General features: G+C 44.3%; 1 protein-coding gene across 2 annotated transcripts; it reads left to right on the forward strand.

Moving 5' to 3' along the window:
- Tbpl1 (TATA-box binding protein like 1) lies at window positions 1–24,856 on the forward strand. 2 transcript variants are annotated; one of them, XM_051164125.1, is made up of 7 exons: window positions 1–274; window positions 17,997–18,069; window positions 20,431–20,513; window positions 20,673–20,736; window positions 22,101–22,204; window positions 22,286–22,380; window positions 24,190–24,856. In XM_051164125.1, the coding sequence occupies exons 1-7, from the start codon at window positions 153–155 to the stop codon at window positions 24,267–24,269; spliced, it is 621 nt and encodes a 206-aa protein (XP_051020082.1). In that variant the 5' UTR covers window positions 1–152; the 3' UTR covers window positions 24,270–24,856. The 2 variants fall into 2 exon arrangements, with proteins under 2 accessions (XP_051020082.1, XP_051020083.1); XM_051164126.1 differs by having other exon boundaries at window positions 14–274; window positions 17,893–18,069.
- Window positions 24,857–24,984: the final 128 nt, after the last annotated feature.

Genomic DNA, 24,984 nt, shown 5'->3' on the forward strand with positions numbered 1-24,984 from the left:
TCTAGCCACCGCGTGCCGTCTCTATGCTCCCCCGGGTCTAGTCTATTTATTGTCGCGGGGGAAGCGGCGGCCGCCCTGTACCCGGAACAACAAAGCGAGAAACGGAGCCCGAACCTCGGGGGCTCCTAGCAACGGGCCTGGGCGGGAGTTCCATGGATACTGGGCAGCGGACCCGCCTGATCATCATCCTTGTCCTCCAGCTCTTCCTCCGCGTCCGGCGCCACCGGCAGCTGCGCTGCCGCCGCGTCCTCTGCGCCCGCCCCGTCTTCCCACGGTAACCCCGTCGGCGGTCCAGGGAGGGGAAAGCGGGACCCCGGGGGAGAGGGGATGGCCCGGGCCTCGGGGCGTCAGCTCACCGGCCCCAAGGCTGGCTGTGTAGGGCGGTGACCCGAGCCGGGGAGCAGCGCCGCGGGCCACCGGCTAGTGCAGGAGACGGACGGGGCCCGGCGGCTTGGGCATCCCAGTAGGGATAACGGGGTGGGGGTGGGGCGCCCCTGCCTCACCGCGGAAGACTGGCGTGGATGGTCCCGTACCGCGGAGTCCGCCCCTGGGGCCAAGAGGGATGGTGCCTCTAAGCGAGGGGTCTGCTGCATGTTGGAAAACTTGGAGCGGCGGCGCCCCCTGTGTAGCTGCGCGCAGGCTCCCCCAAATAGCGGCACTCAGGCGCCTCTTGCTTCTCGCACTTGCCGGAGCCCCGCTTTATAATAATAGTAGGAGCCGAATTAGGCTTTAGGAAGAAGGATCTGGAACGCGGGAAGAGAAAATGAATTGCGAATCGAATAGGGTTGGGGAGAGAATGAGAGTGGAGCCGAGCCGGGGAATAATCGCTTCACAATCTCCCGGACGGGTCCTAGAAGTAAATAAATTAGGAAATGACTGAAATAGAAAACGCTCCTCTTGCCGAGCTGTGCGCATCTGCAGGCTCTGCCAGTGTGCACATTGCAGGGAGAGTCAAGCTGCTGCAGCCAGTGCACATCTGTGAGATGTATGACCGCATCTGTCACCTGCAGGACAACACTGGCAGGGACTAATGTGAACTTGTGTGTTTATGGTTAAGAAGAATGCCTTAGAATTGTAACTTGTGTGAAGCCATAACAGATTCCCTGAGGTGATTGAAAAGGAGAAATATAAGGAGGACATTCAGTCTTCTGGCCGTAATTTGCGGTCTCTTTCCAAGTTTGAGAAAATAGCAGTCCACTCAAATCCAAAATTGACTTTTGCACTGTCTGGTTGAAAGAATTATTTAGGGTCCGCATGCGCCCAATTAAATATTCATCACTTTGTGCTTTTCAGCCTTGCATCACAAACTACTTGTTTTATACTTGGCTAATTTAGGTTGGGTGTGGTGGCACACACGCCCGCGGTCCCAAGCGTTTGGGAGGCTGAGGCAGGAGGACCCGAGTCCAAGGTCTAGTTGGAGTACATAATACTAAGTTACAGGTCTTCTTGAGCTGTCTATCTCTCTCAGAAACAAAACAAAATAAAAAAGCTGAATTTCCCATCACTAAGTCAGGTTTCTCTGTGGCTCGAGAAAGGTCCCAGTCTACGGTAATAACATTTTTGTGGTCGGTAGAAACCAGGGTCTTCATACAGCAGTTACGTCAGCCACACACAGGTTCAGTTGCCAAGCCTGGCTTCTAAGCAAAGGGATGCTGGCGCTCTGCGTACAGAGCGTGTAACGCTCTTCTGCTGTGTGCTCTCTTGATCCGGAGCCAGGCGGGGTACGCTTTCTTTAGTCGTATGTTTCATTTTAAGCATCTGGGTCCAGCGTTGTGAGTGGAAATACTTCCAGGTTTACAAAGGGATGAGCACCTTCCCTTTAAATGGATTGGACGTTTGAACATTGGAAAACGGATTACGTTTTAAAACTCCTGAGATGAAAAACTCAATATTTAAGAGGCTGGGTTGAGACTTTGCTGCCTGTGTTTATGCGGCTGTTCTGTGGAGGCTTTGTGGGGTCTACCCCACTGTAGGTTGTGCAGCTGGTCCTGGGATTTCCTCACAATGTGCATCCTGAGGAGCAACTGCACCTCAGCGCCGCCTTTAGACAGAGTTCACCTGGACTGTTTGTTGAGACCTCTGTCTCCTGTGGTCCCTGAATGCAGGTCAATTCTAGCTTCTAACTTTTATTAATCCAACTTCGGCTGTCGATGGCGTTGGCCTCAGTACGCCATGTTCTTTCTCTCTTTACTTGTACCCTGATCAAAGGTGCTTCTTCTATACTTTCCGTATTTTTTCTGCTTCACAGGGAGTTTTCAGCCCATGCCCTGGGCTTGTGTATGTTTTTCATTACTGGCACTTTGTTGCATTTTCCTATGAATCCTTTTATTTGGAGAATTGGAGTAGGCGTGTCAGATGATCTGTATTCTTTCAGAAAAACTGCTAAGCTGCAAATGCATTCTGACTCAAAAGACTGTATTGAAATAAAGCTTGTGGAAATATTTGAGCTCCTCATCCAAAAGGTGTTTAAGAAGCCCATTGGCTCTACTGTTACTATAGACAGTCACTTTTTTTCTTTTTAGGATAAAAAAGGTATTACAGACCCTGTTGTTTGTTATAAATTGAACATAAGATTTTTGTAATTCTTAGTCTAAAGCTATTTTCAACACCTATCTTACCATTTCGCATTTGAATATTGGACTAAAGTTACATTTTGCAATTTTGAAGGAAGTGGTTTCCACACATTGGTCTTCAGGTGGGAGATAGCCTGATGAGAACCTTCATAGGTATAGCTATGAGGGGAATGTGGAATTCGCGCTAATGTACAGCCGGTCGTGGAACATAGCTGATTTTGAAAACTTGTCATTTCTCATCAGAAATACAACATTGTCTAAACGCTAGCAGATTCTCTAACGTAGTTGAGTGGGCACACGGAAGCGTTTTACACAAAGGAGCCCGCGAAGGAACCTGGCAATTGATTTCTTTCTGTTGCATCATCAGCCATGTGATGAAATTATTACTATGAAAAATAAAGTTTAAATAGATTTGGAGGAGTTTAGAGTAGAAAGTCTCCATCATGATTTCCAAATTAAAACAAATTAAAACTAGTGTCTTGAGGTTTTTAGTTGACATTTGAACTGTAAAATTTTCCTGACATTCCTCTTCATCTTATTTCCCCTCCTTTGTGACTGGTGACACTTCAAGCGTGCTTTTTTGTGTGCATGTAGATGACAGAAGTGACAGACATGGATAAGGTAACCTGAGTGACGTGGACTTGAGTTGTAGACAGTGGTGTTACGTACTTAGAGGTACTGTATGTAATTGTGGGGGTGTAGATGTCATCCTGCCTGGTACTACTGCACACAGATGGACGCGCCGAGATGGTCAGCCCTAGGAGTCACTGTCATGTTTTGTGTCCATATCCTCCATGTGTGTTGAAGAGGAGCTTGGAGATAACATGTTTATTTTATTGCACGCTGGGGCTTTTCTAGTGCATGAAGGAGAGCCTCCCCCTCCTCCCCCCGCCCCACCCCCCACCTTCCTTTGTAGTGCCGGGGACAGGAATCCAGAAAAGAACTTTCTTGAAGCCTAATTTTTTTCCCATTCTCTGTGCAAGTTATAAGCACCCAGAAACGTCAGAGACGATTGGGGCTTTGTTTTTGTACCGAGTCTGAGCAGGACAAAGAGTGGCTGATGGCCTCAGCTGGATGGTACATGCAGAGATGGCTTGCATCTCAGAGGTGTCTCAGTGGGAGATTTCTAGAAGTTGAGCCGGACCTGGGATATTTCAGGACATCTAAATAAGCGTGATTGTCGTATTATGATGCATTCTGTCTTTTCTTTAGAAGGGATGTGGAGTGTGTGTTGTTTTTTATGGTTGTGAAAAAGCCAGGTTCCGGAAGTATGTCATTAGTGGTGAGCACGCAGGTCACTTCAGAAATTCTGCTCACCTGGCCTCACTTGGGACTAAATGGAAACACAGAAGATCATTGGTCTTAAGCGGTTGGGCTTGTGCAAAGAACTTGTTACCAGCAATCTATTAATATTTAAACATTATATCAAAGTGTTTTCACTGGGGTCACTGGAACTCTAAAACTCTGTCCTCTCCCATGCAATATAAAAGTTTGGCTATAACTTATTTTAACCATATAGTATTCATTCATTCAAAGAATGCTGAGGCCTAGGGAGATGGCTCAGTGGGTATAGTTTTTGGCATGCAAGTGTGAGGGCCTGAGTTCAGATCCCCAGAATTCACCGAGTCAGCTGAGGTAGTGTGTCTGTAATCCTCATGATCTTGCGGCTAGAAGGATTGCAAAGACTGAAGACTCCCTCAGGCCCGTGGGCTAGCTAGCCTGTCATAAGCAGCATCGAATCAAAGGAGACCGTGCCTTACAGAAGGAGAAGGTGGGGCCCGGATCTGAGGTTGTCCTGATCTCTGCGCTGCAGCACATGTGTGCTCATGCTCAGGCACACACACAGGCATGGACACATTTGCATGTACACAAGAGTAGAAAAAGAAAGAAGATTAGAAATTAGTGTAGCATTTTGTCATGACTGATTAGGACTGACGGTGCCTGGCAGGGAAGACAACTTGTATGTAGACTGACTGGCGTGGGTGAGGGTTGGTTCACTGACGAAGGGAACTGTTAGTTCAAAGGTGTCAACCTCCCTTCCGTTCTTAAGCTAGAAGCTCTTAGTTGAAGGCCGTAGCTAGATCAGGGCTGCTTACCTTTTCTTGGTGTTAGAGTTGGCATAGTAAAAGCATGGACTACACCAGCGTAGCGGCTGCTTGTGTTCAGCATCACGGCTCTGCTTTCTGTTAATGGTGTGACATCCCTGTCTGCAATACAGAGTTAATATCTGTGCTGCGTGCGGGTTGCTGTGAGGCGCAGTGTGAGAACTGGGAAAGGTTGAGCAGGTGCTGTGAGCAGCGGTCCTTGCGTAATTTGTTGAAGGAGCCCTCAGATCACTCGATTCTGTTCTTTTGTCACGTTATTTACATTCCTTTTGATCCCAGGCCAGTGAGCTCATCTTTGCTGTTGGGTTTTAGTGTAGGGGGGGATACGTCTTTAAAATGTGTGATTGTGACAGGAGCATCTGGTTATCACTTATGGCAGATGGGCTAAGTAAAGCCAGACATCAATGTTTCTTAGAAAAGGAAAGCCGACAAAGCCTGCTCTGGCTCCCGGTTACAGCTATTGAAACTCTGGTCGGTTCCCTGTGGACCAGACTGCTTCACTGTGTGGTACTTGTGGATAAAAGAAGGAGACTCTATGGGTACATTTGGCAGAGCTAGCCTTTCTTTGGGAGACATTCTTTGGATGTCTTAATTGATGATAAACTTGAAATGTGTTAGTGCCCATATCAGTCATTTAATTTGAGTTTTCCAAGTCACTATGATTGTTGTAAAACAAATAGTAGCTCTCTCAGAATTTTACAAGTAGCTGAAGCTGTTGCTCTGTGCCACTGATTACAAATGGGCTCTAGAACTGAAAAAAAAAAAAAAACTTGTATTGTGGTAAGGCTCAAACCAGATATTGAGACTACCTCATCAGGGAAGTAATTTGATAGTTAGAGTTAACTCTCAAGATAGTGAACTTAAAGTTACATCCAAGTTTTTTAGTTTAATTGAACATTTGAAAATGCAAAAACCAAAGCAAAAACCAAAACAAAACCAAAAAAACCTTAACTTTGCTGAGCCTGGTGGAGTGTGCCTATTATCCAGAAGGCTGAAACAGGATCACTGCGAGTTCTAGACCAGTCAGAGCAACACCCTGTATCAAAACAAAATGGGTTCCAAACAATTTTCTTCTTGTCTAAGTCCTTTTCTTCTTGTTGAGATATATTTTTATAAAATATGTATAATACCATCCTTTAAAGTATATTAGCTGAGGATTCAGCTCAGTGGAAGCTACTGCCTGAACTGTGAGGCCCCAGGACTCCATCCCCCAACACACACACACACACACACACACACACACACACACACACACACACACACACTAACAAAAAGCAAGGTGTATGATGCTTTCAAATGTAGAGATAAAGTTTGGTAAGTTTTTTTTTTTTTTTTTTTTCAAGTTTCTGTTGCATTATACATATGAGATTAGCAAGTGTGTTTGTACTCAGAGATGAGACTTTTGTTTTCCTGGTTGATTTAGTTGAGCAGCTAGAGTAGTCAGGATCCATCCTGTATTGACCAAGTTGTGTTAACCCCTTTTTCATAGCCACAGGGACCCCAGATCTTTTTTTAAAAACCCAACAACAAGAAGGAGGGGATGAGGAGAAATGACTGGCTTTTCCACTTCCCTCTCCTCTAACCGTGTGTGTTTACAGCCTCTAAGTTCAGGTGCTCTGGAGACAGTGTTGGAATAGTTTTAAGAGATCAGGTCCTGAGCCTGGGTGGCTGAGATGGAAGCAGGTGGATCTCAGAGTCTGAGGCCAGCCTTGTCTAAGTAGTAAGTTCCAGACTGTCCAGGGCTACATATTGAGACCCTGTCTCAGAAGGAAAGGAGGGGCAGGTGGCGTGAGACATTGCCTCTGACCCACTCCAATATGTCACTATTGCTTTTTACAGTGAAGCTTGCCTGATTGGAGACAGCTCTGATACATGGCTGTGTGCCTTCCCAGTGTGTTTTCCACCATTGTATTTGAGGGCAGATGTTGCTGTGCAGATAGGAAGAGAGGAAGCTCGCTCATCTACGGCCCAGGGTGCAGAGCTGAGCCTCACAGTGAACCTGGAGCGTTTGTGGAGCACGACTCCCCCGTCTCCTCTTACTTGCCAGACACTTTCACAGAGTCACAGAGCAGTTTCCCTCATGTGCTTTCGACTGTTGGGTGTCTTGTGCGTCCCCTCACCTATTGTTCAGACAGCTTGGTGAAGCAGTCCTGCGCACCCCTGACTTGATTGTGGCTGTTCACACTTCAGGAGATGAGGGAAGCACAGCCATGCTGAAGTGGTCCCCCTAGTTTATAGACAATCAGCGACATGGTGTACATGGTGTGTTACTCTGAAAGGTACTGTCTGATCTGTGGTCTTGTGGTAGTTCAAGGAAAGATCTGACATGGCATAGCAGATTAAAAAATACTGGACGAGCTAGGCATGAGAGTTCACGCCTGTAATCATGGCACTCTGGAGGTAGGGGCAGGAGGGTTAGGAGTATGAGGTCATCCTCACCTGCACAGTGAGTGGGGGGGGGGGGTCATGTTGAGCTACATGAGAACAAGTGCTCAAAAACAAAAAACAAAAAACCCAAACAAGCAAACAAAAAAGTCCATGTGAGTAATTCTCTAGCCTTCTTAGCACATATTGCTAGCATGAGTTAGAATATGGCAGATTAAAGTTTAGCAGTAGCTTAAGAATGCACTGTGGTGCAGACCTACTTGGGCAGTTTCCATGCTTTCTAATGAGGGTCTGCTCATGAGGGACCACATGCACGACGTGGTGCAATTATAATGGCATCGGAATTTCCTGTCCCTGGTGTTTTTCCTGTTCCTTTTCTATGTTTAGGGATGTTGATGCACTAATAGTCACCATTGTGACTAAAATGCAAGGTAGGAGTCACACTTGGATACATGTACAGGCTGTACCACACAGCCTGGGTGTGCCTCAGCACAGCTCTGAGAAACAAACGGCAAGTGAACATTTAGTTGTGTTTGTGTTAAAAATGTGCATCTCTATCTTAGCTTTGGGATTTTTCGCTTGTTAAAATTAGAAGAGCATCAGGTTGTGAAGCCAGCATGTGTGTCTGTCAGTGTGCTGGTCTGTCCTGAGGTGAGGTGGGATCTTGCTTTGTGTTGCTGGCTAACCCTCTGGCTCCCCAGTTCCTGAGGTTGACTTGAGAGCCACCATGCCTAACTTTGAAACTGTATTCTTGGTTTGTCTTGTGTTGGGTTTTTTGTTTTTTCGTGTTTGTTTGTTTGTTTGTTTGTTTCCTCCTTTTGTAAATAGAGGAATAAGAACATTATCTGAGAGACTCGACAGGTCAGCCGTTCTGTGATCACCTTTTACATCAAATAGCTAGCTGTAAGAGTTATGTGAGTTAGGGTGCTCCCGTGACATAAAGAATGGGGTTAGTTTGGGGGGAAAGGAAAATGTTGTAAACAGTGCTACAGATAAATTAGAATGTATGCCTCTTGTTATTTAAATAAGTCTAAATCTTAATTTCTATGATACTTACTCTGCCTTGAATAAAGTCTGTTCTTTCCACTTTCCTCCAGGCCTTCAATTTTTTCATTTGTTCTAAAAGTATTCATTTAACTCAGCAACCAAGTTGCTGATCCAAGATCTAAAGACATTTACATTGAGCTGTTTGTCAGAGCCTTGGTGTCTCTGTCTGGTAGACAGAACGCAGGCAGATCCCTTCATTTGCTGAGTGCTGTGCTGGGGTCTCTTCCCGGCTCCTTACGATCCTGTCTCATTTTTAGGGGGAGTTGCAATGACCTGGATCGTCCTCCTGAAGTCTCTCAGCACCTTGTTTATTTCCTAGGGCATAACGTCTCATCATTGCATTACTGGCCTATTTGTGTCTGCTTTTACGACCAGACTGCAAGAGCTAAGAGGTTCCGCCCCTGTCCACCCACAGCTACATCCTAATGTGCAGTTAGAGTAAGAGCTTGTCAATAGAAGGAGTGGGGACCGGCAGAGAGGAAGGGGTCTGCCATCGCCAGCAGCAGCATGCTGTAGAGTAGAGGGCGGAAGGTTGTGCTTTCAGGAGACTCGGGTGTGAAAGGAGAAGTGGAGGTGGCAGTTATACAGCATTCCAAGCCAAGCAGATTGGATCCTATTTTGTTTGTCTAAGAGAGTCAAGGGGTTATTTTCTTTTCTTTTCTTTTCTTTTCTTTTCTTTTCTTGGTTTGCTTGTTTTAAGTAGGAATGTGGCACAATTATATGATTCTGGTAGTTGTTTGGTAGATGGCTAGATATTGGAGACTGAAACAGAGAGAAGGGCTAGGAGGATGCCTTACCGTAATGACGTGCAAAGAAGCCGAAAATAAATGTGTTGCTTTGGACACAGATTTGAAGTTAACTGAGCATAAGATAAAATGATAGATCAGGAGGTTCTGAAGCTCTGTGGGGTGGGGTGTGAGTTTCAGCCAGGGTTTCACTTGAGCCCAGGCTAACCTGGAACTCTGTATATAGCTCAAGCTAGCCTTAAACCAATGACAGTGTCCCTGCCTCAGCCTTCAGAATGCTGGGATAACATACATGAGCCAACGTGTCTAAGATTGCAGACATTTTTAGCTGAGGTGAGTGGATGGTGATTCCACTCTGTACACTAATCTGGAAGCGGCACACTAGAGTGTTGTGTGGGACGGACGTAGTAGGTAGGTAAAAATGTGAGATTAAGTCTCTGATAGGTCAGGATTAACTTAGGAGCCAGCCGTAAAGTTCAGAGATCGAAGCTGATGCCCAGAAAGCTTTAGGGAGACTAAGTTTTATGACATATTTTTTAAATATGAAGAAAACAACAGCCTCCTCAGCACACAGAGAGCTCCATCTTTCCATAGGTTTAGGGCACCCTCAGCTGCTAAAACTGTTAATTTAACGACTCAGGGCTGCCTTAGACTTCAGTAAGGAAACCTCTCACTCTAACCCAGGGTGACCTGGAACTCACCTTGTAGCCCAGGCTAGCTTCAGCTCCAAGCAACCCTCTGGCTTCAGCCTTCTGGTTTCTAGAATTACAGGCATGAGCTACCCCAACCCTTCTCAGTGATTCAAACAGTAGTCTATAAACAGTGGAGATAGGGACGTGGAGAGCACACTTCAGAGAGCTGGGACCTTCAAGGAAGTGAGCACTCAGCTAAAGTTTCAAAGTGAATGTTTGGGCCTGTAGTATATATAGTTTTCTGGCTTCTGTAGGGACCTAGATAAAATTTAGCAAAATAATTATTTTGTAATATGTAGTGTTTGGTCAGTCTGACTGTCCTGCCCAGCTTCCCCACACACCTGCTCCTCAACAACCATTTCATTGCCAATCCAGACCTAGACTGTCCCAGAGTCAGTGGACGCCATGTGTTTTCATTTAAAATAGCCCTCTTTAAGGCTGGAGTTATTTTTAAATCTGTGGCTAAATCCAGGTTCCTGCCATACTAATTTTATTGATCAGACACATCAAATTGTATGCTTTATTTTACTTCTTGCTTTTAAGCTGGAAGACACATGAAGTAAGTGTTTTTGTGTTCCAAAGCTTGAGGACTATAATGAATCACAGAAACCCTTTCCATTTTTGAACATTTCTCTGCTCATGGAAGAGGAAGAAAGGAGATAATAATAGTAACAGTAAGAATAGCTAAATCTGCGCACTTAGTGTGTGCTAGTGCAGTGCCAAGCATTAAGATGGAAGTTCATTTCATGTCTGAGTTACCCGGTAGGTTGTGTGCCGTGTTTTACACATGAGGGCACTGAGGCACCTGTCCAGTCCCTTCCCATCACATGGCTCGTAAGAGTTGCTTTAACTGAGTGTTCTGCTGAGGCCTCAGGCGGCTGTGTGTGCCTGAGAGAACACTTAAGCTCTGCGTGTTCTATTGAATGTGTAGAGTGCCTTGGGAACTGTGCCAAAGCCAGCATACAGAAAAAAGAATGAGATCGTGTTTCTGAGCAGCCTACTGTCTACCAAGAAGACACAAACAGCATAGACCTCACCGCATGGAAGTGTCTGTGACCAAGGTGTGTCCAGTAACGAGGTGGCAGAACTCAGAATAAGGACACTGTGGCTTTGGCTTGGGTGCCAGACTTTGCAGCTACGTTTTCTTTTCAATTAGAGTTTGCAGATTTTCATTTTCAATTCAGGCCAAGACTGCCTGAAAGATAGGCACTTTGTTAATTATTTATTCTGTATCTCCTCTGGGATATCTCACAGCGTTTTGTAGTTGAAAATATTGCAAATAGGTTGTTAGCCATTTCCCTCTCCTGTACAATCTGGCCTTCCTTTCAGTGTCACTAAGTGATAGTCTTAGCTGGAGACCTAAAGTCACCTCCATTTCCCCATGTCTCCCCCTGTATCTATCACAGGGTGCTTATTCCACCTCTTGAGCTTTGCTTGTCAACCACACTGCTCTGCTGTACTCCCGCCTGGTCCCCCCATCACAGTGGCAATGATGATGTTTCTCCATGCTCACGCTTCTAGCCCACCATCACAACTGGAATAGGAAAACCCTTAGTAGGCAAAGATGATACAATGTGACACACCCCTCCCTTTCCAGTTTTCTCCCTGTAGTTCTTCCCACGGTCCATGCTGTCCTGCCCTTCAGGTCTTAATAATTCATGATCCGAACTTATTTCAGAGTTGAGAATACTTAGTGTTCCCTTTTACCAAGTCACTGCTGAAGTGCTGTACCTAGCGTGGAGCTCAGGCTTAGATTTCTAGTTATTTGTTACAGAACTGGTTGAATAAATGTGATGCTGAGCTGCAGAACAATGAGATGTTGGCCATGTATTTGAAGCACAGTGAACTCATCTTCAGCAGAAGTAGATGAAGCTGGCTAATATTTATATATAGGAGCTTTATTGGATCAAGAAAATTGAACCAATAAAGCAGTTAACTTCAAAGAAGTACCACTGGTTAGCAGTATTTAAAGAGTTTTCCCTCATTAATACTCAGGAAAATCAACTCCTTTGGTATTACTACTAAATGATACCATTATCATTGCTTTATTTTGTATGTATGGGTGTTTTGTCTGCATGGATGTCTGTGCATCACACATGTGTCCTGGAGTCCATGGAGGTCAGAAGAGGGGGTCAGATCTCCTGGAACTGGAGTTAAAGACAGTTGTGACCCACCATGTGAGTGTGAGAATTGAGCGTGGTTCTTCTGTGCTCTTAGCCACAGAGCCCTGTCAGCAGATGTTTACAGAGTCCTTCGGTGACTTTATAAGATAACAGTCGTATATGGTCACCACCTTGTTTATTATGCTTACCTTAGTATATGAGTTCAACAGCCTAGGAAAACTTAACAGTGAGTATGAGTGTTTCATATGCAACCTGAAATGACATGCTTTCTTAAAAGGCACATATTGCAGTGTGTGGTGGCACCAGCCTTTAATCCCAGCACTTGGGAGTTAGGGGCAGGAGGATCTCTATGAATTTGAGTCCAGCCTGGTCTACAAAATGAGTTCCAGGACAGCCAGGGCTCTGTAGGAGACTCTGTCCCAAAAGGAGGTGAAAATGCATAAATGCGTAGAGAGCTGGGGACAGACAGATGGTGTGTGTCCCCTTTGCTGTTGCTGTGACAATACCCTGAAAGCAACTGAAGCGCAACAAGATGTATTTTGGTTCACATTTCAGGATTTCAGTCTGTCTGTCAGATGACAGTCTGCCTGCCATGGTACAGAAGACACAGGTGCAGGAGCGCAGGCAGCTGGTCACATTACAGCCTTAGTCAAAGATGAGAGAATGAAGAATGCTTGTACACACTTCCTTTCTCCTGTGCAAGGAGTCCAGGGTCCAGCCTGGGAGTATTGCCGTCCACCCACCCACAGTGAGCGGGTCTTCTTCCTACTTCGGTTAACCTAATGAAGGTCACCCTTACCAGCATGTGGGGGCTCGTCTTCTAGGTGATGCTAGAGCCCATCCAGGGACACCTGAGAGTGACTGTCACAGAGGAACAGATCTAAAGTAAATGCCATCTGTGCATAGTAAGGAGCCGGTATATCTTTAGGCTGGGCCCCCAAGGTTAAGTTTGTATGTAGTAAAATGTGGTGGCTCCTGGTCTACTGTGGTTCAGTTTATGAAGATATAAAAACTATATTCTGTAGAAAATATACTTAAGAGTTTGGGTTTCTCTCCCTGCCTAGCAGTGGTTCTAGCATGGGCAGTAGCAGCAAGCCGCCACTCCCAGTCAGTCATGCAACCCAGCGGGGAGGCTGCCTGCCATTTCAAGGTTGCACTCAGAAAGTGAGCAGCATTTAAACTAGGCACCTTTACCTAGAGGTAGCCTTAACTGAAGCATTAAATACACTTTGTATACGTCACTTTGTGTGTTTTCAATAGATAGTTGCCAAAATCCAGAGAATTTTTTTTAATTTATTTATTTATGTATAGATGAAAGCTCTATCTGCATGTACACCTACACACCAGAAGAGGGCATCAGATCACATTATACATGGTTGTGAGCCACCATGTGGGTGCTAGGAATTGAACTCAGGACGTCTGGAAGAGCAGACAGGCCTTTTAACCCCTGAGCCATTTCTCCAGCCCCAAGAATTATTTTTAATAACTCTTTTTGGCTCTCTGTAGAATTATTACATTTAATTTGTTTTCATTTATATTTATGTATGTCTGTATATGTTCACACGGCTACATCAAGTGTGTGGAGCTCAGCAGAAGACAACTTGTTGGAGGGTTTTGCTTTTTGTATTTTTTGTTGTTGTTGTTTTAGCATGTGAGTCACAGGACTGGAACTCAGGTTGTCAGACTTGGGGCAGCAAGACTCTGCCCATTGAGCCATCTCTCTGGCCTTCTCTGTAGAGTAGGTTAACAAAAAAAAAAATCATGATAGTCATTTTAATGCAAGTTATTTATACGAGTGCCACCTATTTTCTAGTCTTCCGCTGTTTGGTTATTTTGTTTTGTTTTGTTTGTGAGGACGGTCTTACTTTGTGTAGCCCGGGTTAGCCTTGAACCTGCAGTGATCTTTCTTGTCTCAGCCTTCCAGTGGCTGGGCTTCCAGGCAGAAGGGTTTATATTAGGGTGAGTAATAAAGGTAGTAGGTAGGTGTGTGTGTAAGGAGTGGTAGTTTTCAATGTGGTGTGCTTGCTTCAGCAGTTACTGTTTTCTGTAACACACGACATCTCCTTCCCTCTCGGTTCCTTGCGTGAGTCCAGGCATTACTAGAAATTCTTTTCTTGTGTACTTGGAAAAAGAGAAAAGTATAGCCCTGAGGACTGAAACCTGGGAGACAGATAAGCTCTGGAACTATCTGCACAAGAGGATGTCACCTGCCAGGCAGGCTGAAGGCTTCCAGGTCACATGTGCCGCTGTGCTGTGGCCCGGTAGTGATCTGTCATTATCCCTCTGCTGCCATTAACAGGAAGGTTGGGTACAGGGAGTATAGGAAGTTTAGCCTTGAGAAAATCTAGGCTCTAAGATAGAAATTTCGTGTATAATTCCCAAATTTGTCTATATCGTACCTCCATCTTTTCCCATAAGACACTCTCCTCTGAATAAATTGTACAGATTTGTGTGGCAAGATCTCTTGACGTGTCAGCCACCTACCTGGACCCCAACAAGTGTGCTACAGGTTCTGATAGGGAAGGACTCCTATATGCTAAAGTTGATCACACACAGCATTCTTTCCTGAGCACTTGTGAAAATATCTGAGAACTAACATGAGTGTCAGGATAAGCGCTCTGCTGTCTGACCTAACAAATTCAGTCATTCCCTGATACCCCTCAGGCCGGGTTACATCTGCGCAGACCTCTGATGCTGCCTTTCCTTCTTACACTGACTCTGTTAGCTGAGTCCAGTCAAAGATTGTTACGTGGATACTTTTTGTTAACTTTAGTTTTAAAAGTGGGATTTGTGGTTTTCAGCGTTAAACATTTTATTTGCATACCTTAGTGGATTGGCCAAGGAATCAAATGTTTTTAGAGGCACATAATAAATGGTGTAGGCCTGCAGGTGCTGCTCAGCCATCCACCTGTGCCACTGTTGCTATGGAAACGTGAGCAAGGCTGAGCTCCAGTAAACCTTTTACTGCTCAGGTGCTGACCCCTGCCAGACCTGTTAGGATCTGGTTCTTTCCATCTGTTGCTGTTGTGTTTCCTGCTCAGTGATGTTCAGTTACCATACGTAGCTGTAAATCCACCTACAGCTGTGGGGCCTGCTCCTTGCTATGTTCTTAATGACAGTGCATGTGATGTCACCAGTTTACAGAGGACAAACTGAAGACTTGGAGAAAGTTAGGTGACCGATGAGTGCCACAAAGCTGATGCAAGCACGTGGCAAAGCGCTCTTGTGTAGTTTATGCTACTTGTCAGAGATGGAAAGAGCATTCTTCTTCTAAAAGGAAAAATACGATTGTTTCTAGTTTTCAGTGACTGTTGACTGTGGGGTAGTGTGATGGGATCATGGTGCAAAGTGTCTGTGCCCCATCTACTGCTGGAAAGAAAGTGGCTGTGCCCCATCTACTATCGGGAAGCTCCTGAAAGAAGAGACAGTGTTAGTTTGGAACGGTGTTGATTTGTCTGATGTCTAGGAAAGAGATCTCTTGGGACTGCAAGAGTCGGCCTGTGTGTGTTGTAAATTGGCCTGTTTCCAGTTTTACCCTGCTTTGGCCACTTCTCAAATTATGGATCTAACTTTGTGGTCAAGCCTTTGAGGCCCGTCCAACATCCGCAGCTGCAACCCCATTCTCCTAGAGTAGCAAGACTTCCGTTGTGTGGAAGCAGATTGATTTAGCTAGCATTTTTGGCCCTCCATTGGATGTTAAGGTTATTTTTGCTTTGTTTTTATGACCTCTCAGTTTAAACCTCATGTGGAAAATGTGGTGTGGTTGCTTTTGATGAAGTTTGTCTTCAGAGCCGGGAGATGGCAGTGTTTTCCAGGTTGCAGCTGCTGAAGTAATGGCTTTGCAGTGAATACCAACCACTGGCCTGGAAAGCCAGAGGCCTAAATATAGGAACTGTGTCCACACAGTCAGTCACTGTGCTGGGGGGTCAGGCTTCCACGGTGCACTTCATAGAGTTCTGGGAGCATGGCATTTCAGGAAAACAAGACAGCTGTGATTTTAAACATTTTATTTGGAGATATCTGACAAATTATACTCAGACAATGCATTTACTTGAAAAATGAGACAAAGAGTACGCAAGTTGTCAACAGTAAATCTGACAGGTTTGTTGATTTAAGATTTCAGGTTCAGGCTGGGATGTGGCTCATTTGGTAAATTACAAGTTCATACGCATCCTCATAGAGTTTGAGGCTAGCCTAGGTAGGCTACGTGAAAGCCTGGCTCAGAAAACAGAAAGGAAACCCAGATTCTACCAAAAAGGAAGAAAAAAAAAAAAATCACTATAATGTGCTAGTTGTCTGAATAGAGAAGTTATACATTTAAATATATATATTATATACCTGTCAAAATGTTATCTAGATATACAAACCAAAATAAACTCACTAGGCCTCCATATTAGTTAAGTGTACATGCGTGTAAGTGACCACAGAGGGCAGAGCCATTGATTCCCCTGGAGTTGGGGGTGTTTGTGAGCCTCCTGATATAGGTACTGGGAACTGAACCTGTGCCCTCAGCAAGAGCAGAAGTGTGCTTAACCATTACACCGTCTCTACATAACTGTATCACCGACAAACAGCATGAACCTCCATCTAAGCTTTGTATTTTATACTCTTCATAAAAGTGTATCTTGGGCCTCCAGAGAAGGCTCCGTGATTAAGCCCTCTGCTGCTCTTGCAGAGGACCTGAGTTCCGATCCAGCACCACGTAGTGGCTCACAACCAGGGTCCAAAGTATTTGATGCCTCTTCTGTCCTTTAAGAACTCCTGCACACGTGTGGCACACACACACACACACACGTATAGTTTTATAAATATACAGACATATGTATGTATATATAAACTATAAAAGTATATTCCATATATAAACAATAAAAGTATACTTCAAGTACACGTGATGCTTTTTAAGCCAGTCCCTTGGATGGGCAGCAGCATGTCTCTTATAACCGGTCTCTATGCATAATCTTGTTCTTTGCTTAGTTCAGTGGCTACAGCAATTCCATGAGTGTGTGCATGGTTTAGATGTTGGCATCCCACTACCACAGTATCTCCTGTAGAGTGTTACTCTATCAAATTATAAGAAAATACTGGTTTGTTTGTACCATAGCCAGCACTGTTAGCTGCTTGCCGTGATCAGTGCTATCACGTTCTTTAAGTCAGCACTGCCTCAGTTACTAACTAGTAAAGTTTTCAAAGCGTGTTTATAAAATTGTAAACGTCAAGTAGTTCACCCAAGAAAAACTAGCAGAATTTTAAACGTTACTGGAACTGACAGGCCATGAAAACATACACCCAATAGAGTAACACTGAAACAAAAGTAGGAAGACCTTTCTGCAAGATAAGAGGGACAAAAGGCACAGTGAGTGGCACCAGAGTGAGGATGGGAGGACAGTGCTGTGGTTGAGGCTTACATGGAGCAGTGAGACACCAGGAAAATGTGTGTGCCCTGTAAACTAAAAAATAGAAGATATGGAAATTGTGATTTAGTACAACTATAGAAGACATCAGTTGTCCTAAAACATTAAAAGTAAGCTCTTTTATATTGTTTCCCAGAGATTTTAAAACAATAAAGGAATGACCCTAGTTTTTCTGAGACTGCCATAACCTTGATAATCAAGTCAGATAGAACAGTACAAAAAAAGGAATGCTGTAATTATAACCATTAAAATTCTGCTTACAAACGTGGATACATTAACCCTAAGTAACGGATTAAGGGGAGCCCCGATATACTCATGGAACTGAAAATAAAAGATTGAGGTCCAAAAATAATGTAACCAGAAAATACAGTGAGGTTAGGGTATGGTTGGGACACAGAATTGAATACTATATGGTTGTATACAGGTGTTAGAATTATTTAATTTTCTGAGACAGGATCATGCTATATAGCCCAGACTGGTCCTAAACTCAGGGCAGTCCCGCCTTAGCCTCCCTAAGTGCAGGGATTATCGGCATAGGGCGAGTTGCCTGCCAGTCATATAGTTGAGTGCTTATGTAAGACTGTTGTGCCTGCAAGGACATTGGGCCCACCACGTCCATCCCCGAGTGTGATGTGTTTGGCTTCTCTAACTATGGCGTACCTGGAACATGGGGGCTGCACGTAAAAGTCACTGATTTTTTACGGATTGATGAAAGAGACATGATATGTTTCTTATATTTTAAGATTCTTTGTGAAAAACAAATTAGCAGAACATACAAATTCAGTGACTTTATTTTGTTTTATTTCCCAGGATGTGATCTTCGTGGTGGGAAACGGTTTTTAAACTACCCCAATGGATGCAGACAGTGATGTTGCATTGGACATTTTAATTACAAATGTAGTCTGTGTTTTTAGAACAAGATGCCATTTGAACTTAAGGAAGATTGCTTTGGAGGGAGCAAATGTCATTTATAAGCGCGATGTTGGAGTAAGTATTTGTACTGTATGCCTAGTCTGACTGTGCTTTCAGCACTACTATGTGTATTGTACAGATAAGTTGTTAGTTGTGACTGATGCAGCAGGACACCCTTCTTATGGAGGTGGCAGGCACTAGAGGTAACTCTCACTCCCTTTGAGTCTTGGAGTATAAGCCTAGTACAAGCCCTAATTTAGTTAGCTAAGATATACTTAATAGCAAATTGCTAAAAATGTGATTCATATTTTAATCTAGATGTAATATTTTATGTTTTGTCAAACCTATTACATTAAAAAGCATTAGTGTTTTGAATTCAGCTTTATAATGACAGTGGGTGTCCATTTGGCTTTGATAAGTACATGTTGAAAAATGTAGCCAGTAAACATTAGAACTATGGGAAATGCAAAATAAAAAGTACACCAGGATTCCATCTTGCCCTAACCAAGATGGCTCCCATAAAGAAATGAGAATAGCAGGGAATTGGTGTTTTAATTACTTTCTATTGCTACGAAGAGACAATATGGCTACACAAATTATGGAAGACGCAGAGTTACTGTGGGCTTATAGCTTCAGGAGGTTATGGTAGGAGCCATGCCAGCAGGTAATGCAGGCAGGCATGGGCTGGAGCAGTAGCTGAGAGCTCACCACACCTGGATCCACAGGCACGAGGCAGAGCTGGGGTCATGGACACTGACACTTGGAGTGGTGTGGGCTTTTGAAACCTCAAAGCCAGCCCCCACTGACACACCTCCTGCAGCAAGGCCACACCTCCTAATCCTTCCCAAGCAGTCCCACCAACTGAAACACATGAGCCTCTGGAGGCCATTCTCACTCCAACCACCACAGCTGGCACGGGTATGGTATGTTGTTCCTGGAGAAGAGATGCAGGGAAGGTCAGCCTAGTAAGTCAGATAGGCCAGACTCAGCAAAGCAGATGTCACATACTTTCTCTAATTTGTGGGTAGAAAATGCTAGATAATCCAATAGGTAAACCATACAAACATCACATACATGCAGACATACATACATAGCCCAGCAGAAGGCAGACTGGGAAAACAAAGGAGCTGGTTTGAAGTGGGAGCAGGAGAAAGGCAGGCAGAGATGACTACGGTAAGAGTACACGATGCACTTAGAAGCCTTTGCCTTAGGAAACGCGCACTATTCTGTGAGTGTGCACAGGCGTTAACATGGGAGTCAGAAGACAGCTCAGCGGACAGTGAGTGTGCACAGGCGTTAACGTGGGAGTCAGAAGACAGCTCAGCGGGCAGTGAGTGTGCACAGGCGTTAACGTGGGAGTCAGAAGACAGCTCAGCGGGCAGTGAGTGTGCACAGGCGTTAACGTGGGAGTCAGAAGACAGCTCAGCGGGCAGTGAGTGTGCACAGGTGTTAACGTGGGAGTCAGAAGACAGCTCAGCGGGCAGTGAGTGTGCACAGGCGTTAACGTGGGAGTCAGAAGTCACTGCTGCACAAACTTGATGCGTTGGATGCCTAGAGCCCATGTGGAAGCCAGGTGCAGTAGTGCGTGTTGTTCTCCTGTTGGGAGACAGAGGTGGAACCCGGGGAGTGATGGGCCAGCTGGCCAGTGAGCAACAGGAGGGACTATCTCTGTGGAGGCAAGGACTGATGCCTGCACATACACATGCATGCCATAGACAGATGACACACAAAAGCTTTATTTTTAAGTTAGAGACTCAATGTAAGTTCTAAAACTGAAAGCCAGTGTACCCTAGGAACATTATCTCCAGTTTTTAGAATTAAAAATTAAGAATGAATTAAATTCAACTAAAAAAAATCTCATTGGCCAACTAAGACTTCTGAATGCGCCAGCAATACCATCTTCCCTTAACAAATAAAGAAGACCCAGCAAGCCAGGTGCTAGAGAGCGCGTGTCTGTAGTCCTCACACAGGCTGTAGGGTCATGCATTGTTGGCCAGCTTAGGCTCCCTGAAAAGATGACCCCATAACCCCACTCAGAAAAGCAGATCTTGAGGTGGGAGGGTAATAATTAAATGTAGGATGATTTCAACTTACTGCTTCTCAGCTGTCTGAAATTTTAGAGTATATTTTAGTTCAGATGTCATCTTGACCTTTGGCAGATTTTAAGTCTTCCTCAGACTGATTGTGTTGTAGTTTTTGTTCATATGGTCGAGCAAGGGAAGCACTGTGCAGGAAGAAGTGTAAAGTATGTACAGACCTTGTTCTTAGGGCTTCAGATGTCACTGTGTTCAGATTTTAAGGTGGCGACTTGGTGGCTATTTACTCTAACTCTGCATGAGCGTGGCATTGTGTGTGGGCATTAGCGTGGGCACATAGGACAGAGCTGTCTGTGGAGATTAATGCTTACTAGATAATTCCTTTTTTTTTTCCCCTCAGAAAGTATTAATGAAGCTTAGAAAACCTAGAATTACAGCTACAATTTGGTCCTCAGGAAAAATTATTTGCACTGGAGCAACAAGGTGAGTGCTGCCTGGCTGAGCTGCGGTCCCTCCACCTCCTTCCCGTGACGAGTGAGCTTTCCTAGACTTGAAGTCCTAGGCGCAGCTCATCAGCATGCTTCTTACAGGATGCATTTCTGTGCCACTAATCAGCCTTTTTTTTTTTTTCTTCAACTACAGTGAAGAAGAAGCTAAATTTGGTGCCAGGCGTTTAGCCCGAAGTCTGCAGAAACTAGGTTTTCAGGTAACATTTTCCAAAAATATGCATACTGCACATGTTCAAAGATTTAATTTTTAAAGTTGAAAATTTTTTAATAGACTAAAAAGTCACAAAAATACTTCTGCCAAACTTTTTCTAGGTTTTCTTTCTTTTTCAAGACAGGGTTTCTCCATGTCGCCTTGGCTAACCTGGACTCACTTTGTAAACCAGGCTGACCTCAAACTCAGAGATCCACCTGCCTCTGCCTCCCTGAGTTTTTCTACATTTCTTTATACTGCCCTTCAGTGTGAAAAGTATGGCTTTGTGGAAGTTCTTGGTTTTTCCCTAAATTGTTTTCCCATGGAGACTTTGTTTCCTTACAAGCTAATGCTTGAACTTGAATTCAGGTTTTACTACCTCCCTCTACTGCATACACACATATTCAGTGTCTTTTGGTTGATTGATTGATTTGACCTGGTCAGGATGGTTTGAGAACTGTAGAGTCCTATTGATGCTGACTTGGTGGGTGGCACCCTCTCATGTGCAATGACATCAGTTGCTGAGCTGTTAACTTCAAATATTTTGTTACTGTCAAAAGTGTAAATAAAATTACTACTTACAGTGGCTTTAGTAGGTCCCGTTCAATGAATGAGTGAAAGCAAGAGATGAGGTGCCCTTGCTGAGCTGTTCTTGGGGAGGGCTGTAGAAGCAGACGGGAGTGGGCTGCTGTTGTGGAGCGGGGACCACAGTGCATGAGGATGTGGCAGAGGAAGCTCTGAGGTGTTGCTGTGGTATTTCCAGCTCTTTACTGCTTAGTGCAGACACCAGGTGGCAGGGTGGTTATCACCTACAACTGTGGTTTAGGGAGGAGTGTTTAACTGGCTGTATATGTGTGTATACAGCACAGTATACATGTGTATATATAGCCGTGGTAGAGACTTGCCTGGAATGTGTAAGACTCTTGAGTTTAATCCCCAGTGCCACAGACAGACACAAACACACACAGGGAGGGGGCGGGACATGGAAAGGAGAAAGGAGGAATGCTTAGGAAAATGTCAGATGTTAGTAGAAGCAGCTGTTAATGTTAAGAACATATTACTTGCAGCCTTGAAGCTTCTGTCTCTAGCATAAGCTTACCAGTGTGAGGACCACAGAAGCACCTCTGCGTTGACTTTAAGTGACAGCTTTCCCATCCTGCCTCTCTTGAGCTCCTTTCTTTTTCCTGGTCTTAGTTTCAATATTAAGATTGAATTATACATAATATCTAAAGACAGCATGTACAGTTTCCGTTATACATGCACCACTTTACAATGATGCTACGAGGGTTTCCAATTAGTGTGAATTGCCATAAAGAACATGTTCTGTATGTGCTTCAAAATAATTTATGGAGGTTTACTTCTCTCCCACAGGTAATTTTTACAGACTTTAAGGTTGTGAATGTTTTGGCGGTTTGTAACATGCCCTTTGAAATCCGTCTGCCGGAATTCACAAAGAACAACAGACCTCATGCCAGGTAGGTCTGCACAGAGTCAAGATGGCATAAAACCATGAAGCTGCCACGCATATCGATAATGAAACAACTGTTTTTATATAGCTATGAACCTGAGCTCCATCCTGCCGTGTGCTATCGGATAAAGTCTCTGAGGGCTACGCTACAGATATTCTCAACAGGAAGCATCACAGTGACAGGTAACCCACGACACCCACCCTGTGGCTCATGGGTAAGAACAGTGCCTAGGTGTCTCCTGTGCCCTCACAGGAAGTCAGCCTGCTGACTTTGGGCACTGTGGCTCAGTTTTGCGTATACACTGTTGTATGTGTCTGACCTATACTGTGGGTGGTGCCCACGTGGCTACATTTACTTCTTGTACCATAGTCATTGTACCTCGTGCATGACTGTGTGTTGCACACATCTGAGTAAAGATAGTCTGTAAGTGTAGAGGTTTTTTAAATGTATGCTATATTGCATTTCAGTTACTTAGGAGAAACCCATTGTATGAGCTCTGGAGGTAAATATTCCAGTATCACTGTCTCCTGTGTGTTGTTCTCTCTTGTGAGTCTTTAGTTGGATGGGGCTGGTGCCTTCACTAAGAATACATGTCCAGGAGGCTTAGCTGCAGGACCAAAGACAAGAATGAGCTGGCATAGATCCCTTCATCCTCCTAGATTTTGTTTTTTAAAGATTTTCTTACTATGTATACAGTGCTCTGCCTGCATGTGAGCCCGCTCACCAGAAGAGGGCACCAGATCTCATTCTAGATTGTTGTGAGCCACCATGTGGTTGCTGGGAATTGAACTCAGGACTTCTGGAAGAGCAACCAGTGCTCTTCACCTCTGAGCCATCTCTCCAGCCTTTTTTTAATTCTTAAGAGAATGACTGCTCAACAAATGAGCTGCAGCTAATCCATGCCATGTGTTTCCTCATCTTCCTGGGGCATTTCAATGCCAATTGCCAGGCTCCTGCCTGACTCTTAAGATGGGGAAGTGAAGAGCAATCTAATTGTTATCTGATCTTAGATGCTTCTAAAACTTCTGAGCCTAGAGTCCTGAGCCGCCCCAGTGTATAATTAAATATAGAACAACACAGTGCATACCTGAGGAAATGTGCAAATGCTGGGTGTCCTATTCCTGCCTTTAGTCCCAACACTCAGACAGACAGATCGTTGTGAGGCCAGCCTGCTCTACATTCTACATTGTGAGACTCTGCCTTAACATCCCACCTGCCCCTGGAGTATAACAAACTGCAGAAAATTGACCTGATTAATTGTGTGTGATTTTTCTTTTTAAGTGTAATTATTGATTTGATTAGATAGCTGGTTAAACAGCATAACCAACTGAAGATAGTTGGTGTGGTTAATTACTGTGCCCTGTTCACATACATGTGCAATGTCCTGTGAAGTGTGTAGTCCTTGAGAGCATTGGAACAAATAGTGGGTGGGATGAGCCAGAAAGGAACGGATCGGAACAGAATGTGTACATTACCAGTGGAGCTTACCAGTCAGTGGGTACCCAAGTTTTCCTGACTTTTCACAAGGTAATTATTAGTGGAATAATTTTATTCACAAATTTAAGAACCCTTTTCTCCTTTTTAAACTGTCCTTTGCTGGTTTTAACTGGTGGAGAATCCCGTGGACTATTTACTACATCCATCGCCCTGTCCCCTGATGCTCCCCATAACCTGCTGACTAGATAAGCCCTGAGCATCGGCGGCCACCTCCATGGCCTGTGGCCCTCAGCTGGAGTGAGTCTAATCTGATGATAGTGACCGAAGGACGGCAACTATCCAGTCCATTTGTCTTTCTTCCTGTTCTGGCTGCAGTGACGTTTGTCCTCCACTGCAGCAGAGCAGTTTTTCATGCCAGTGCCAAAAAGCGAAAGCACATAACTTTGTGTTTTAGTTGTCTAGAAAAATAAGCGTGTTCTCTGGGGTCGTGTTGTGACTGTGAGTGTTGGAAGTCGGGGATACCCCTCAACCCTCCCTCGTCCTGCTTGTTCCAGGGCCCAACGTAAAGGCTGTGGCCACAGCCGTGGAGCAGATCTACCCATTTGTGTTTGAAAGCAGGAAGGAAATTTTATAACTCACGCTTTGTTGGTCGGAGTCTCTAACTGAGCACCTTTTCAAACCTGCTGCACATCGGACTCAAAACACAAGGAAAACTGGACCAACGGGGACTGAGGAGCAGACTCGCGCCCGCGGCTGCCGTGTACGCTCAGTCCCTTGGGGTTTTACTTCAAACTTTGCTGTAATATAAAAAGGAAGTTTACAAGACATGACATTGCTGCTTTTACAAAAAGACATTCTATTTATTTTCGCAGTGATTTTCATGTCCCCACAGGCAGAGCTGTCACAGTGTGCACTACCTTAAATTGTTTTATTGTTGTCATTATTTTTCCAGTTTGAGCTAATGTGTTTTATTTGTGAATAGTCTTTTACATTTTTGTATGCTGAATATGGGCACCAAAGAACCTGTAAAAGTTACCTTTTTAAATTGAATGTGCACAAATAAAAGTTTGGAAAAGCTCTCTCTTCATATCCATTCTATAGCTTTTATTCACCATTCTCTTTTAACAACTGTATTCATAGTTTTTTAAAATCTATGCAGGCTTAGTCTTTGGCTAAAGTGTGGGCTTCTTTTTGAAGTGAGTTTGTATATATATATATATATGTGTGTGTATGCTATGTGTATATAGTACTTTTTTTAATGCTCTGTTACCAAACATAAATTAGAATTTTTTCTTACAGATTGGAAATAAAAACCATGTATATAAGCTCTAGGTAACTAGGGTAGAACT

This window comes from Acomys russatus, chromosome 21 (assembly GCF_903995435.1).
Source record: "Acomys russatus chromosome 21, mAcoRus1.1, whole genome shotgun sequence".
NCBI classification, from domain to species: Eukaryota; Metazoa; Chordata; class Mammalia; order Rodentia; family Muridae; genus Acomys; species Acomys russatus.

Bases quoted from the DNA above. Each gene is read 5' to 3' on its own strand.
- Tbpl1 (XM_051164125.1), top strand. From the start codon at position 153: ATGGATACTGGGCAGCGGACCCGCCTGATCATCATCCTTGTCCTCCAG. The intron at 18,070-20,430 runs GTAAGTATTTGT...TTTTCCCCTCAG, and splicing joins TTTATAAGCGCGATGTTGGA to AAAGTATTAATGAAGCTTAG. The intron at 22,381-24,189 runs GTAACCCACGAC...TGCTTGTTCCAG, and splicing joins AGGAAGCATCACAGTGACAG to GGCCCAACGTAAAGGCTGTG.